This window comes from Anolis carolinensis, unplaced genomic scaffold (genome assembly GCF_035594765.1).
Source record: "Anolis carolinensis isolate JA03-04 unplaced genomic scaffold, rAnoCar3.1.pri scaffold_10, whole genome shotgun sequence".
NCBI classification, from domain to species: domain Eukaryota; kingdom Metazoa; phylum Chordata; class Lepidosauria; order Squamata; family Dactyloidae; genus Anolis; species Anolis carolinensis.
The window spans coordinates 19,443,608-19,461,848 of NW_026943821.1; the positions used below are offsets into that span (position 1 = coordinate 19,443,608).

Sequence of the window (18,241 nt, forward strand, 5' to 3'; positions counted from 1 at the left end):
CCAGAAGGGAAGGGCAAGGCAATGAAAACCATCACATGGGATTGGCATCGAAAGGGTTGTGGCGCTGGTTCCGAGGATGGGATGCCTCGTCTTTCCCAGTTCTAACACTGCATCCAATGGGAAGATAAGGTCCAGGGGCCCATTTTTTTTGCCATGGCACTTTCCAAGCTCTGCAGAGAACGCTACACAAAAAGTCCAAACTAGAAGTCCACTTCTAGTTTGGAAATGCATTTTAGGGAGCAGCGTGGAACCTATTGTAAAAATGGACTGCCACACCTTTGCTTCGAGGAAAAGCAAGATACAGTAGAGTCTCACTTATCCAACGTAAACGGGCCGGCAGAACACTGGATAAGTGAATATGTTGGATAATAAGGAGAGATTGAGGAAAAGCCTATTAAACACCAAATTAGGTTATGATTTTACAAATTAAGCACCAAGACATCATGTTAGACAACAAATTTGACAGAAAAAGCAGTTCAATATGCAGTAATGCTATGTAGTAATTACTGTATTTACGAATTTAGCACCAAAATATCATGATATATCACAAAAACATTAACTACAAAAATGCATTGGATAATCCAGAATGTTGGATAAGTGAGACTCTACTGTATATGGTATTCTCGGTAAAGGTAAAGATTTTCCCCTGATGTTAAGTCCAGTCGTAACCGATTCTGGGGATTGGTGCTCATCTCCATTTCGAAGCTGAAGAGCCGGTGTTGTCCGTAGACACATCCATGGTCATGTGGACATAGACATGACTGCATGGAGCGCCGTTACCTTCCCGCCGGAGTGGTACCTATTGATCTACTCACATTGGCATGTTTTCGAACTGCTAGGTTGGCAGGAGCTGGGGCTAACAGCAAGTGCTCACTCCACTCCCTGGATTCGCACCTGCGACCGTTCAGTCTGCAAGTTCAGCAGCTCAGCGCTTTAACACACTGCGCCACCAGGAGCCCCTGAGTATTCTTGGTACTCCTTCTCTCTTTTTTTTTTTTTGGTCTATAAAAGAGACTCCCACGTTGCAACAACCAATTTGAGGGTCCAGATTTGGTGCCGGATCAAAGAAGCCATCCGTTATGCCCCATTTTGGATAGATGGCGAGAAGGGTGAGCCGTTGGAATCCCTCGTTCCAAATTCCATCAATGAGTGACCTAAATCAACCCCGGGAGGGGCTTGGAGGAGGAAGCAACGGCGACGGCGGAGAAGGTCTGGGTTTGTTTTCTTCCCTTTCTTAATGAGTCTGCATACACACAACCGAGGCACACTCTGCAGGGAGTCCAATGGAGGAGCAACCACTGCAGTGTCTATAATTATCCTCCTCCCAAACAGAAATCCGTCCCTGCCACTTGTTCAGAAGCAAGGATCCATCCCAAGGAGAGGATCTCCCGAGGCCGGAGAGCATGGCCCACAAGGGATGGGACCCTCGCTGCAAGGAACACCAAAGCCCAGCATCCTGTCTTCAGCATTGGAGGGGAAAACAGCTTCCCATCCCATTGCTTCCCACCTGCATTGGTTATTTCGAGATAGGAGCAAAGGAAGGAAGGTTCAAAAGGAGGCACGGCAGCAGAGAAGAAGACCAAGCTGGACTTTATGATTACAAGAGCCATTGGAAAAGCTGTTACTGCTAATGAGGCTGCTATTATTGTCAATAATTGGGTTGTTACTGTAAAGATAATCAGGCTGGAAGATAAGGCGGTCATTGATACGATTCCAAGGCTGCGATTGATCCCTGTCCCTGGAGACGTTGACCTCTGTTTGGACCAAGGTCAGGTGCCAAAGCGAGGCAGAGGGTCCCAATCCTGGCCCAAAGGGAAAGAGCCCCTGGCAAATGGCATGTGTTTCCCAGGGCTGAGGGCAGTGGGGTCTTGGACCAGCCTGGCTTCACGACACACATGAAAGCTCACCATCAGCCCCCTTCCCAAAAGCAGGGCAGACAGGGGTCTGCAAGGAGAGGAGGACTTCTCACAGCAAACCTTGGAGGAGAGATTGGGTGCTTCTCAGGTTCACTAAGGGTCCGTTTGTCCCTCCAGACCAAGTGGCGGAAGGCAACCTGGTGGCATCTGATGCTCTAAAATAATTGGGGGGGGGGGGGAGCGGATGAAGAGGCTGCCCTGATGACTCCACCCATTTCACAGAAAGGAGAAAGCGAGGCAGAGAGAAGGAAGGAAGAGGAAGGAAGGAAGAAAATTGAAGGTTGGAAGGAAGGAAGGGGAAGAGCAGAAGGAAGGAATGTGGGAAGAAAGGAAGGAAGGAAGGAAGGAAGGAAGGAAGGAAGGAAGGAAGGAAGGAAGGAAGGAAGAGGGAGGGAGGGAGGGAGGAAAGGGAAGGAAGGAAGGAAGGAAGGAAGGAAGGAAGGAAGGAAGGAAGGAAGGAAGGAAGGAAAGAAGGGGAAGGATGGATGGAAGGGAGGGAGGTAAGGGAGGGAAGGAAGAGGAAGGAGGGAAGGAAGGTTGGAAGGAAGGGGAAGGATGGAAGAGGAAGCATGTAAGGATAGAAGAAGGTAGGAAGGGAGGGAGGGAGGAGAAGGAAGGAAGGAAGGAAGGAAGGAAGGAAGGAAGGAAGGAAGGAAGGAAGGAAGGAAGGGGAAGGTTGGAAAGAAGGAAGGTTGTAAGGAAGGGAGGGAGGGAAGGTTGTAAGGAAGGGAGGGAGGGAGGGAGGGAGGGAGGGAGGGAGGAAGGAAGGAAGGAAGGAAGGAAGGAAGGAAGGAAGGAAGCAGAAGGATGGAAGAGGAAGCATGGAAGGATGGAAGAAGGTAGAGAGGGAGGGAGGAAAAGGAAGGAAGGAAGGAAAAGGAAGGAAGGAAGGTAGGAAGGAAGGAAGGAAGGAAGGGGGATGATGGAAGAAGGAAGGAAGAGGAAGGAAGAGGAAGGAAGAGGAAGGAAAGGAAGAAAAGAGGGAGAGAGGGCAGGGAGAAATACAGGAAAGAAAAAGGAAGAAAGGAATGCAGGAGTGTAGAAGGAATGAAGGAGGGAAAAGGAAGGATGGAAGGAAGGAAAGAAGGCAGAAAGGGGAAGGAAAGGAAGAAAAGAGGGAGGTAAGGAAGCAAGGAAGGAAGGAAGGAAAGAAGGAAGGAAGGGTTGGCCACAGACAGAAGGAAGGGAGAGGGGGAAATAGGAGAGTGTGTTGGCCAAATACAGGAGGAAGGAGAGAGAAACAGAGAAATAGGTTGGCCAAATACAGGAGGGAGGGTCGCCCTAAGAAGAGATGGGCAAGGAGAGAGATGGGCAGGGGTCCCTCCTTCAGCCCGCTCTGCCTGTAAACAGGGAGGGGCAGGGAGGGGGCAATGCGGACCAGAAAGGAGCCCCCTCCAGCCCCCCAAGAGCCCCCTTCCCGACGCCTCCCACCCTGCAGAGAAGCAACCGCCTTCCACCTGCTCCAGACCCGTTTGGAGCCGGACTCTGGAAGGAAGGGATGGATGGAGAGGAAGAGGGACCCACCTGGTTCCTGGGCGGAGTGGCCTCGATCCGGAGGAAGAGAGAGAGCGAGAGCGAGAGAGAGAGAGAGAGAGAAGGCGAGAGGAGGATGGAGAGCCGGGCGCGCTCCCGACGCCTCCCGAGAGGAGGAGGAAGGAGGGAAGGAAGGAAGGAAGGAAGGAGGGAGGGAGGGAGGGAGGGATGAAGGGAGGAAGGTGGCCGCGCGTCAGAGGCAGGGATGGTGCAGCTGACAAAGACCCCCAAAGAGCCCCCTCCCTCCCCAACATCTCTGACGTCAGCAAGGGCAGATTAACCCCTCCCCACCCGACATCTCTTTCCAAGGGCCAAGCGACAAGGAAGGGGTACCTAGAGGTCATCCAGTCTGGCCCTTGGCTGGGAGTGTTCCAGCCCTTTTATGCCTTTGAGCATGTCCAAAGCACCTTCTTCCTCTTTTGATGTAAATTCCTGGGTTGCTTTAGGGTGCATAATAATAACACTGAAGAAGGAGACAGAAGGCCTGATCCTTGCAGCCCAGGAGCAAGCCATCAGAACAAATGCAATTAAGGCCAAGATCGAAAAATCAGCTGATGACCCAAAATGCAGACTCTGCAAAGAAACCGACAAAACAATTGATCATATCCTCAGCTGCTGTAAGAAAATCGCACAGACAGACTACAGACAGAGGCACAACTATGTGGCCCAAATGATTCATTGGAACTTATGCCTCAAGTACCATCTCCCAGCAGTGAAGAACTGGTGGGATCACAAATCTGCAAAAGTATTGGAAAATGAACACGTATAGATACTGTGGGACTTCCGAATCCAGACTGACAAAGTTCTGGAACCCAACACACCAGACATCACAGTTGTGGAAAAGAAAAAGGTTTGGATCGTTGATGTTGCCATCCCAGGTGACAGTCGCATTGACGAAACACAACAGGAAAAACTCAGCCGCTATCAGGACCTCAAGATCGAACTTCAAAGACTCTGGCAGAAACCAGTGCAGGTGGTCCCGGTGGTGATCGGCACATTGGGTGCCCTGCCAAAAGATCTCAGCCGACATTTGGAAACAATAGACATTGACAAAATCACGATCTGCCAACTGCAAAAGGCCACCCTACTGGGATCTGTACACATCATCCGAAAATACATCACACAGTCCTAGACACTTGGGAAGTGTTTGACTTGTGATTTTGTGATATGAAATCCAGCATATCTATCTTGTTTGCTGTGTCATAATAAAATAATAATAATAATAATAATAATAATAATAATAATAACAACTACTTTATTTTTATATCCTGCTACCATCTCCCCAGAGGGGACTTGGGGCGGCTCACATGGGGACAAGTCCAAAATACAATAAAATACAGCATTATTAAACCAATGTAAAACAGGTGAAATAGTATAAACATAAGTAAAGGTTAAGGTTTTCCCTGACATTAAGTCCAGTCATGTCTGACTCTGGGGGTTGGTGCTCATCTCCATTTCTAAGACGAAGAGCCGAAAGGTCACAGGCTCAAATCTGGGGAGCAGAGTGAGCGCCCGCTGTTAGCTCCAGCTTCTGCCAACCTAGCAGTTCGAAAGCATGCAAATGTGAGTAGATCAATATGTACTGCTCCGGCGGGAAGGTAAGGGCGCTCCATGCAGTCATGCCGGCCACATGACCTTGGAGGTGTCTACGAACAACGCCGGCTCTTCGGCTTAGAAATGGAGATGAGCACCAACCCCCAGAGTCGGATACGATGGGACTTAACATTTACCTTTTTTTACTATATACTCGAGTATAAGCCGACCAGGACCCTCACTCGAGTATAAACCGAGGGGGGCTTTTTCAGTCCTAAAAAAGGGCTTATACTCGAGTATATACAGTAAATAATATATAAGGCCTCCTCCCAGCATGTCCCATGCCAACCAGCATTTGCACTCAGCTTCATCTGATTCGGGAAATTACAGCAGAGTTGCACCCGAATGGGCGAAAACCATGGAAAAATCCTTGCCTGGTAGGCAGTTGGTTGGACTAGATGGCCTTTGGAGTTCCCTTCCAGCACTAGGGTAGGTCTAGGAAGAGAAGTGTAGAGTGGCCCTGCTGCCAATCAGAATGGGCAGCATTAGTTCAAATAAGTGGCAACTGTCACTCAGTCTAGGTATGTATATGTATATACCCCTATGCAGAGAGTCCCAAGGTCAATCCTCAGGCACATCTCCAAAGATCTTGCATAAGGATCTTGCACGAAACCCTGGAAGGCTCCTGCTGCCAGCAAGAATTGGCAACAGTGGCCTGTTTCGGTGGATGAATGGCCTGACTCAGCATAAGGATATTTCCTGGAAAGACTTTATTACTGCAACCCAAGCTAGACCTAATCACGTCCAGTTTTGGAAGCTAAGCAGGGCTGGGCCTGGTTGATCTTTTAATGGGAGACCAGCAAGAGGGAAAACCTGGCACCCCCAGGTAGAACGAGAGAAGAGTCCTGGCTGAAATCTAGGAGAGACATCAGAGTTGTTGCTGTTATTGTTGTTGTTAACTTTATTTATACTCCACCTTTCTCCCCATAGGGACTCAAGGTGGCTAACATCCACACCAATTAAATATCACTGTGTTGCTACAAAATTAAGATACAATAAATACAGATATTGATGGAACAGTGGACCCAAGTCAACTTCTTAGGTATTTTTTGGACACATCCTAGAAGGTGATGGGAAACATCTGGAGAAGTTTGGATTGGAGAAGCCTGGAAAATGTGGCATTATCTTCTGCTCAGCGACAATAATAATATATATTTTTTATTTCATGTCAAAAGCATTGCATAACAAATACATTTTAAAATGATGAAAAAAAGGAAACCACAAGCAAATGAATAGTTTTAGACCAAAAGCGGGCAACAGCAACCGAATTGTCCGTAGCTTTAAACAACTCCATTGTTTAAAGCATTGGATAATAATAATAATAATAATAATAATAATAATAATAATAATAATAATAATAATCACACAGTCCTAGACACTTGGGAAGTGTCCGACGTGTGATCCAATACAGCAGCCAGCAGTGTCTGCTGTGGACTCATCTTGTTGCGTTTCAAATAATAATAATTATTATTATATATTCTCCATTGATTCTATCATCCCGATCCCTTGAAATCTAAGAGGGTTGAGATTATCCCAGCGAATCTTAGAAGCATCAGAAACATCTTCTAATTTGGAGGAGATTGGATTGGAGAAGGCTGGAAAACATGGCATAATCTGGTGTTTACTGCTTCTGCTCAGGGATAACAACAACAGCAATAATAATAATAATAATAATAATAATGATAATAATAATAGCTATATATTCTCCATGGATTCTATAATTCCCATCGCTTGAAATCTAAGAGGGTTGGAGATCATCCCAGCAAATCTTAGAAGCATCAGAAACATCTTCTAATCTGGAGCAGATTGGATTGGAGAAGGCTGGAAAATATGACATAATCCGGTGTTTACTGCTTCTGTTTGGGGATAACAACAACAGCAATAATAATAATAATAATAATAATAATAATAATAATAATAATAATAATAACAACTTATGCCTCAAGTACCACCTCCCAGCAGCAAAGAACTGGTGGGATCATAAACCTACAAAAGTATCGGAAAATGAGCACGCAAAGATGCTGTGGGACTTCCGAATCCAGACTGACAAAGATCTGGAACACAACACACCAGACATCACAGTTGTGGAAAAGAAAAAGGTTTGGATCATTGATGTTGCCATACCAGGTGACAGTCGCATTGACGAAAAACAACAGGAAAAACTCAGCCGCTATTAGGACCTCAAGATTGAACTTCAAAGACTCTGGCAGAAACCAGTGCAGGTGGTCCCGGTGGTGATGGGCACACTGGGTGCCGTGCCAAAAGATCTCAAGCGGCATTTGGAAACAATAGACATTGACAAAATTACAATCTGCCAACTACAAAAGGCCACCCTACTGGGATTTGTGTGCATCGTCCGAAAATACATCACACAGTTCTAGACACTTGGGAAGTGTTCGACTTGTGATTTTGTGATATGAAATCCAGCATATCTATCTTGTTTGTTGTGTCATAATAAAATAATAATAATTATTATTATTATAATAATACTTTATTTTTATACCCTGCCTCCATCTCTCCGAAGGGACTCGGGGCAGCTTATTATTTATTTATTTATTTACAGCATTTATATTCCGCCCTTCTCACCCCGAAGGGGACTCAGGGCGGATCACATTGCACACATAAAGGCAAACATTCAATGCCATGACATAGAACAGAGACAGAGACAAGACACAGGCTGGCCTCGAACTCATGACCTCTTGGTCAGAGTGATTTGTTGATTTATTGCAGCTGGCTTGCTTTCCAGCCTGCGCCACAGCCCGGTCCTTACATGGGGCTTACATGGGGCCAAGCCCAGATAAAACAATAAAACATTGTGTCAATAATAATAATAATAGCTATATATTCTCCAAGGATTCCATCATGTCCACCTGTTGAAATCTAAGGGCGTTGGAGATCATTCCAGTGAATCTTGGAAGCATCTTCTTTCTCCTTGATGTGAACCTGCCTCCAAAGACCTTGGATGACCCCTGGAAAGAGGGCTCTTTGAACCCATTTCTTGGTCTCCCCGTATTGTCTCCGTCTTCTGCATTGCACCCAAACCTGATCCAAAGCCTGGGTTGTGCCCGTGCACAGATGCTCTTCTAAAATACCAGGCTTGTGGTGGTATTCACCTGGAACGAACAAGGCAGGTTTGCAAAGCAAGGGATAGACTGCTGGCTCATCACTTTGAGCTGCGAATGTCAGCTGGGAAGGCAGCCTTTGATGGGGAGAAAATGTAGGGCAGCATGGAAAGGATGCATCTTGGCCCCATTTCCAAGGCAGGATTCTCCAAGGGCAAAGGGAGGCCTCAGTTTCTCCTCCTCCTGAGTGGAGAATCCTGCCTTGGAAACGGCCAAGATGTCCCCTGCTGGGTGGGCCTGCCATGAATGCATTAGCCTCCTGAACTAGATCTTTCATCCCCGGGAACAGCAACCGGGCGACGTAGTAGGTGATGCTGATCCGCTCTGACAAGGCAACCCTTTTCTTCAGCTTCTGCCTGAGTGCAAGGATTGCCCTTCGGCAAGGAATGTGTGCCTGTATGTCATGAGGAGTGGAAGGAAGGAAGGAAGGATCCAAACCTTGCGAGACAGAGACTTGGAAGGGACCCCAAAGGTCATCCAGTCCAATACTATTATGCCAAGCCCTCCTGACAGATGACCATCTACCCCCTGAATAATAAATTGCAATTCAGGCCAAGATCGAAAAATCAGCTGATGACCCAAAATGCAGACTGTGCAAGGAAACCGACAAAACCATTGATCATATCCTCAACTGCTGTAAGAAAATCGCACAGACAGACTACAAACAGAGGCACAACTATGTGGCCCAAATGATTCATTGGAACATATGCCGCAAATACCACCTGCCAACAGTAAAGAACTGGTGGGATCACAAACCTGCAAAAGTATTGGAAAATGAGCACGCAAAGAGACTGTGGGACTTCCGAATCCAGACTGACAAAGTTCTGGAACACAACACACCAGACATCACAGTTGTGGAAAAGAAAAAGGTTTGGATCATTGATGTTGCCATCCCAGGTGACAGTTGCATTGACGAAAAACGACAGGAAAAACTCAGCCACTCTCAGGACCTCAAGATTGAACTCCAAAGACTCTGGCAGAATCCAGTGTAGGTGGTCCCGGTGGTGATGGGCACACTGGGTGCCGTGCCAAAAGATCTCAGCCGGCATTTGGAAACAATAGGCATTGACAAAATTACAATCTACCAACTGCAAAAGGCCACCCTACGGGAACCTGCACACATCATCCGAAAATACATCACACAGTTCTAGACGCTTGGGAAGTGTTCGATTTGTGACTTTGTGACACAAAATCCTGCATATTTATCTGGTTTGCTGTGTCATAATAAAATAATAATAATAAATCCAGTATATACTGTAGAGTCTCACTTATCCAAGCTAAATGGGCCGGCAGAACCTTGGATATGCGACTATCTTGGATAATAAGGAGGGATTAAGGAAAAGTCTATTAAACATCAAATTAAGTTATGATTTTACAAATTAAGCACCAAAACATCATGCTATACAACAAATTTGACAGAAAAAGTAGTTCAATACGCAGTAATGTTATGCTGTAATTACTATATTTACGAATTTCGCACCAAAATATCATGATATATTAAAAAAATTGACCACAAAAATGGCTTGGATAATCCAGAAGCTTGGATAAGCGAGTCTTGGATGAGTGAGACTCTACTGTATTTCTCATTTGCATGTCATACTATGTCTTTGTAATAATAATAATAATAATAATAATAATAATAATAATAATAATAATAATAATAATATAGAGTCATAGAATCCTAGACTTGGAAGACACCCCCTTCCAGGGCTACCCAGGCCAACCACCTTCTGCCATGTAGGAAGACACCATCCAAACCCTCCCGACAGATGCCCACCCTGCCTAATAATAATAATAATAATAATAATAATAATAATAATAATAATATAACCATAGAATCTTAAACTTGGAAGAGACCCCTTTCTGGAGCTATCCAGTCCAACCTACTTCTGTCAGACAGAAAAACACCATCCAAGCCCTCCCAACAAATGGCCTTTGCTTAGAAACCTGATAGAAGCATAACATTCTAGAGATGGAAGGGACCCAAAAAGATAATCTAGTCCAGACATATTCTGCCAGGCAGGAAGGCACAATCCAAGCCCACCTGACAGATGGCCATTCAGCCTTTGCTTAAAAACCTCCGGAGAAGGAGATTGTACTGGACTCGCAGGTAGCAACTTATCCCACTGTTGTATAGCTTTTTATCATCCGGATGGTTTTCCGAATATATATTTAGTTGGAATTTCTTTTCCTGCAATTTGATGCCATTGCTCCATTGTGTCCTAGTCTCTGCAGCAGCAGAAACACATTATCCTATGTTTAAATTGGTTTTTACTGTTATTATATCGTATTATTTGTTCTTAATGTGTTTTATCTAGTTAAGTTTTTACATGTATTTTATTTTGCTGTTTTACATGTATTTTATTTTGCCTATTATTTGCTCTTGAGTTTGGCCCTGTGTAAGCCACCCCGAGTGCCCGCGGGGAGAGGGAGGCAGGATAGAAAAATGAAGTTGTTGTTGTTGTTGTTGTTGTTGTTGTTATTCTTTTGTACTGCGGGTTGTATGTTGTATGTATGTCTATGTGTCCATCATAAATACTCGAAATAGACACATGAAACCTTTATGAAACCTGTCCCCACTGGGTTGCTTTTAATTACTCTGATTTTATCTGCTTGGATTTTAATGTATTTGTCCATTATTTTATTTTGTGTATTGTTGGAATGTTTTAAGTTTATGTTAAATATGTTGTTGTTGTTCGGGCTTGTCCCTGTTGTGAGCCGCCCCGAGTCCCTTCGGGGAGATGGGGCGGGATATAAAAATAAAGTTGTTTATTATTATTATTATTATTATTATTATTATTATTATTATTATTATTATTATTATTACATGCTTCTGAATGTCTTCCACCCGTCCCTCACTTTCATTATATCTTGCTTTTCCTCCTAAGCAGTTTACAAAACAAACGAAACCAGATGTGGTTGAACTTATTCCCAAAGTGTTTGTTGCAACACTATTACCATCGGGAATTGAAAACATTAACACAAAGAACAAAAGTAGTGTGTGTTGTGTCTTCAAGTGTCTTGTCCACTTCTCATGGCAACCCTATGAATCTCATAAGGTTTCCTTCGGCAAGGAAGACTCTGTGCTGGTTTTGCCTTTCTTTCCCCTGGAATATAGCCTCCGGCGCTTGGCGTAATTTCCAACAGAACTCAGGCTCAAAAGTTGCACGGTAAGTGTCAAAAATCTGGAAAGGGAATTTGTAGCATCTTTGAGACGAATAGAGAAAGGCATCAACTTCCTGACAATAAGAGATGTTTGCCAGTGGGTTGCCTCTGGGGATAGTGGGCGGCATATTCGCCTATTTGGAGACTTTAAACCGAGGCTCGACGGCAGAATGGAGTTGGATGACTCCCATCCCATAGATGCAGACGTCTCCAGCCATTTCCCATCTTCTACGGGGCCATCTACACTGACTATTTAATGTGGTTTCAAACAAGTATTGAACAAAGTGGTTTCATGGCATCATAGACTCCTAGAGTTGGAAGGGATCCCAAGGGCCATCCAATCCAGCCCCCTTTGGCCATGCAGGAAAAGCACAATCAAAGCACCCCCGGCAGATGGCCATCCAGCCTCTGCTTGAAAATCGAACCAGAAAGTACTGGTGCACATTCAGGGTTTGCTTTCAATGTCGGCATTGAATGTTTGCCAATTTTTTTTGCTGTAAACTGCCCAGAGTACCCTCAGGGAGATAGGGCAGGATAAAAATAAATTATTATTATTATTATTATTATTATTATTATTATTATTATTATTTTCTAGAAGAGTTTGGCTGGATCTGCATTGCCAATCGAAAATGGAAATTGTATGGTCTAAAGTGTTACTATTATTATTATTATTATTATTATTATTATTATTATTACTATTTGTGAGAGTTTGGCTGGATCTGCATTGCCAATTGAAATGGAAATTGTATGGTCTAAAGTTTTACTATTATTATTATCATTATTATTATTATTACTACTATTATTACTATTACTATTTGTGAGAGTTTGGCTGGATCTGCATTGCCAATCGAAACAGAAATTGTATGGTCTAAAGTTTTACTATTATTATTATTATTATTATTACTACTACTACTATTATTACTATTACTATTTGTAAGAGTTTGGCTGGATCTGCATTGCCAATTGAAATGGAAATTATATGGTCTAAAGTTTTACTATTATTATTATTATTATTACTACTACTACTACTACTACTATTTGTGAGACTTTGGCTAGAAATGCATTGCCAATAGAAACGGAAATTGTATGGTCTAAAGTTTTACTACGACTATTATTATTAATACTATTGCTGTTTTTGAGAGTTTGGCTGGATCTGCATTGCCAATCGAAATGGAAATTGTATGGTCTAAAGTTTTACTATTATTATTATTATTATTATTATTATTATTATTATTATTATTATTATTATTATTACTATTTGTGAGAGTTTGACTGGATCAGCATTGCCAATCGAAATGGAAATGAAGAACCCATATAGTGCAGTTCAATGCAGTAAAACCTATACTGACCATACAGTGCACTTTCAAACTTTAATTTAATTTTATTCTTTTCTAATGTTTGTTTATTGTCAGATTTTAAAGTGTATTGAAATGGTTTTAATGTAAGCCACTCTGAGTCTCCTTGTGGGGAGCAAACTCAGAGTATAAATAAATATAATGATAACAATAATCATAATAATAATAACTGCATTATATAGAGTCATAGAGTCATAGAATAGTAGAGTTGGAAGAGACCTCATGGGCCATCTAGTCCAACCCCCCGCTAAGAAGCAGGAAATCGCATTCAAAGCACCCCCGACAGATGGCCATCCAGCCTCTGCTTAAAAGCTTCCAAGGAAGGAGCCTCCACCACAGTCCGGGGGAGAGAGTTCCACTGCTGAACAGCTCTCACAGTGAGGAAGTTCTTCCTGATGTTCAGGTGGAATCTCCTTTCCTGTAGTTTGAAGCCATTGTTCCCTTGCGTCCTAGTCTGCAGGGCAGCAGAAAACAAGCTTGCTCCCTCCTGCCTATGACTTCCCTTCACGTATTTGTACATGGCTATCATGTCTCCTCTCAGCCTTCTCTTCTGCAGGCTAAACATGCCCAGCTCTTTAAGCCGCTCCTCATAGGGCTTGTTCTCCAGACCCTTAATCATTTTAGTCGCCCTCCTCTGGACGCTTTCCAGCTTGTCAACATCTCCCTTCATCTGCGGTGCCCAAAATTGGACACAGTATTCCAGGTGTGGTCTGACCAAGGCAGAATAGAGGGGGAGCATGACTTCCCTGGATCTAGACACTATTCCTCTATTGATGCAGGCCAAAATCCCATTGGCTTTTTTAGCTGCTGCATCACATTGTTGGCTCATGTTTAACTTGTTGTCCACGAGGACTCCAAGGTCTTTTTCGCACACACTGCTGTCAAGCCAGGCGTCCCCCATTCTGTATCTTTGATTTCCATTTTTTCTGCCGAAGTGAAGTATCTTGCATTTGTCCCTGTTGAACTTCGTTTTGTTAGTTTCGGCCCATCTCTCTAGTCTGTCAAGATCGTTTTGAATTCTGCTCCTTTCTTCTGGAGTGTTGGCTATCCCTCCGAGTTTGGTGTCGTCTGCAAACTTGATGATCGTGCCTTCTAACCCTTCGTCTAAGTCGTTAATAAAGATGTTGAACAGAACCAGGCCCAGGACGGAGCCCTGCGGCACTCCACTTGTCACTTCTTTCCATGATGAAGACGACGCATTGGTGAGCACCCTTTGGGTTCGTTCGCTTAGCCAATTACAGATCCACCTAACCGTAGTTTTGTCTAGCCCACATTTTACTAGTTTGTTTGCCAGAAGGTCGTGGGGGACTTTGTCGAAGGCCTTACTGAAATCCAGGTAGGCTACATCCACAGCATTCCCTGTATCGACCCAACTCGTAACTCTATCGAAAAAAGAGATCACATTAGTCTGGCATGACTTGTTTTTGGTAAATCCGTGTTGACTATTAGCAATGACCGCATTTGTTTCTAAGTGTTTGCAGACCACTTCCTTAATGATCTTTTCCAGAATCTTGCCTGGTATTGATGTGAGGCTGACCGGACGGTAATTGTTTGGGTCGTTCTTTTTTCCCTTCTTGAAGATAGCAGTATAGAATCCAGCCTTTGTTGCCTGGTCACCTCGATATGGAGCTAGCTTCAAACTGAATTATATCATAGGTGTAGATGGGGCTTATGTCTCTTAACTAAGCATGGGAGTCCAAGAAAGGTTGAGGTGTCCCTGGGCCACTCCACCTGAGTCATGGCCATCCTTCATCTGAGGCAGAAACCTCGCTGCATCCTTGTCCAAAATGCCTCTGGCCCTCCTGGCCTTCCTTTTTCAGCATCATCAGCATCACTGGTCCAGCGTCTCCATGGCAACAGCCAATCGCAGGCAGGCGCCTCATCCCTCCCTCTTTCTTTCCCAAAATCCACGGCTGCTCTTTCCCCTTGGATGAGTTTTCCAAGAGACATGAAGGTAAATCATCACCCTACAATGGGATGTAATGACGTTTGTCGAAGGCTTCCATGGCCAGAATCACTGGATTGCTGTGAGTTTTCCAAGTTGTATGGCCATGCTCCGGAAGCATTCTCTCCTGACATTTCGCCCAGGTCTATGGCAGGCATCCTCAGAGGTTGTGAGGTTGAAGCTGCAAGGCTTTTCAATGCGAATCAAGGTAAGAGTTCTTTCTCCCACCCTGGACCTTCCACAGATATATAAAACTCCCTTGCATAGTTTCCAACAGATGTCACAACCTCTGAGGATGCCTGCCATAGATGTGGATGGAACGTCAGGAGAGAATGCTTCTGGAACACGGCCATACAGCCCGAAAAACTCACAACAACCCAAAATATATTTATTAATTATTTATTGGCGACATTTATATCCCGCCTTTCTCACTCCGAAGGGGACTCAGGGCAGCTTACAAGTTATATATACAGTAGAGTCTCACTTATCCAAGCCTCGCTTATCCAAGGTTCTGGATTATCCAAGCCATTTTTGTAGTCAATGTTTTCAATATATCGGGATATTTTGGTGCTAAATTCGTAAATACAGTAATTACAACATAACATTACTTTGTATTGAACTACTTTTTCTGTCAAATTTGTTGTATAACGTGATGTTTTGGTGCTTAATTTGTAAAATCATAACCTAATTTGATGCTTAATAGGCTTTTCCTTAATTCCTCCTTATTATCCAAGATATTCACTTATCCAAGCTTCTGCCGGCCCGTTTAGCTTGGATAAGTGAGACTCTACTGTACATACAATATGTTTTATTATTAGTATAGCACAATATAAGCACTATATAAGCATTATATATTATTATGTGCTATACAACTATATAGTAATATTATTAGTAATATTACATGTAATATAAATATACAATTATAATAGTGTATTATTATTATATTGTATTACATTATAACATTATTATCAATATTATATGTATATTCAATATATTATAATATTAGTATAGTATAATAGGAGCCCCGGTGGCGCAGTGTATTAAAGCGCTGAGCTGCTGAACTTGCAGATCGAAAGGTCACAGGTTCAAATCCCGGGAGTGGAGTGAGCGCCTGCTGTTAGCTCCAGCTTCTGCCAACCTAATAGTTCGAAAACATACAAATGTGAGTAGATCAATAGGTACCGCTCCGGCAGGAAGGTAACATTGGCGCTCCATGCAGTCATGCCAGCCACATGACCTTGGAGGTGTCTACAGACAACGCCGGCTCTTCGGCTTAGAAATGGAGATGAGCACCAACCCCCAGAGTCAAACACGACTGGACTTAACGTCAGGGGAAACCTTTACCTTTACTTACAATTATAATAGTGTATTATTACTATATTGTATTACATAATAATATTATTATCAATATTATATGTATATACAATATATTATAATATTAGTATAGTATAATATGAGTATTATATATTATTATTATAATACTTCCTTTGCAAAAAGAGCCCCAAAGTGTCCAAAGTACGACGGCCTCCGTTGGATCATTTCATCTTCTCGGAGGAGCTCAGACTCAATTTATTCTCTTTTTTGGTCACCCAGTGTTTCCACAAACCCCATTCAAAGGAGACCCTGTTTTTCCCATCAGCTTTCTTTCTTCCGCATTCGCAATCCATGCATAGAAAATCAGAACGACGACGACGGCACGGATGACCCAGACTTTTGGTGCTTAAGGATATATCGTTTACACTTGACCCATTTCCACAGTTGCCATGTCTGCAAGAAATGGGTGGGTGGGTGCTCTTCCTTGCCGCTCAGAAATGCTGCGTCGGAGCCGCTGCCCTTGGATTTTGCACCCACCGCATCTTTCATTCCCCCCACATCAGGGAGGGTCATGTTTCGGGGATGAGATGGCCTTTCTTGGGGGGAGAAGAGGGGCCTCGGAGACCACCCCCCACCCTCATCCTGCTGTGCCTGACCTGGTTTCGTGGCTTCCTTGGAGCCTGATAGGCTGCCTGTCCCTGGCTCTCCTTTTTGTGTGTGGCTCTCGGCAGTGGCTCAGCTATGACCATATATGGGAGAGGAGACGGCGATGCACCGATGCGCCTTCCTCAGCAGAAGCCACATCCGAAAAGTGGGGAGAGAGGCAGGCCGTTTTCTGTGTCACTCGGCAGCTCTTTCATGTGCAGCCTGCGCCTTCCCAGAGAGGCCCAAACATGGCATGCAAGGCCCTTGCTTTGGGTTGCCTTCGTGGCATCACCAAAACCCATATTTACTCGAATCTAATGCTCACCTTTTTTGGCCAAATGACTTTGCCAAAATTTGGGCATGCGTTAGATTCGCCTAATATCATCATCTTAGTTCTGAGCCAAAGGAAAACAGGAAGCTACTACAAGAACACCTGGAGCTTCTATTTGAGGGACATAATAATAATAGTAGTAATAATAATAATAATAATAATAATAATAATAATAAATGATCCATTGAAACTTATGCCTCAAGTACCACCTGCCAGCAGCAAAGAACTGGTGGGATCACAAACCAGCAAAGGTCGTGGAAAATGAACACGCAAAGATAGTGTGGGAATTCCGAATCCAGACACAACACACCAGACATCACAGTTGTGGAAAAAAACAAGGTTTGGATAATTGATGTTGCCATCCCAGGTGACAGTCGTATTGATGAAAAACAACAGGAAAAACTCAGCCGCTATCAGGACCTCAAGATTGAGCTTCAAAGACTCTGGCAGAAACCAGTGCAGGTGGTCCCGGTGGTGATGGGCACACTGGGTGCCGTGCCAAAAGATCTCAGCCGGCATTTGGAAACAATAGACATTGACAAAATCACGATCTGCCAACTGCAAAAGGCCACCCTGCTGGGATCTGCACGCATCATCCGAAAATACATCACACAGAGTCCTAGACACTTGGGAAGTGTTCGACTTGTGATTTTGTGAAACGAAATCCAGCATATCTATCTTGTTTGCTGTGTCATACAATATAATAATAATAATAATAATAATAATAATAATAATACTTTATTTATACCCCGCCACCATCTCCCCAATGGGGATTCGGGGTGGCTTACATGGGGCCATGCCCAGAACAATCTATATATATAATAAGAGTCATGACGAAACTATACCAAGCTTGACACGCAGGTGCAATGTGGCCCACTTCACATCCTGGTCCAGTTTGCGGAAGACCGGACCAAGGATGATGGGATTTGCAATACCTTCACCCAATTCACCTTCCACACACCACTGTGATATGCATGAATGACGAAACTGTACCAAACATGAAACATGGGTGCGATGTGACCCACTTTACATCTTGGTGCGGCTTGCGGAGGGATGGACCAAGGATGATGGGATTTGCAGTACCTTCATCCAGTTAACCTCCCACAGACCACTGTGATGCCCATGAATGACGAAACTGTACCAAACTGGACACAAAGGTGCAATCTAGCCCACTTTACGTCCTCCTGCAGTGTGAGGGAACAACTAGGGAAGATGGGATTTACAGTACCTTTACATACTTGCTCAGACCACTGCAACCCACTCCAATGACTCATCAAGACCAAACTTGGCACACATACCCCTCATCGCCCACTTTATCTCCT

At 44.0% G+C, this 18,241-nt stretch overlaps 1 protein-coding gene across 2 annotated transcripts in view; it reads right to left on the bottom strand.

Moving 5' to 3' along the window:
* LOC100556146 (CYFIP-related Rac1 interactor A) overlaps positions 1-18,241 on the bottom strand; it is a 56,242-nt gene that overhangs the window by 29,173 nt on the left and 8,828 nt on the right. Inside the window, exon 1 of one of the 2 annotated variants that reach the window (XM_062962734.1) lies at positions 3,441-3,718. The exons of the other annotated variant lie outside the window; for it this stretch is intronic. Coding sequence (XP_062818804.1) covers positions 3,441-3,703 — 263 coding nt within the window. The 5' untranslated portion in view covers positions 3,704-3,718. Of the gene's footprint in view, positions 1-3,440; positions 3,719-18,241 lie in introns of those variants that run through there. 2 annotated transcript variants of the gene reach the window in all.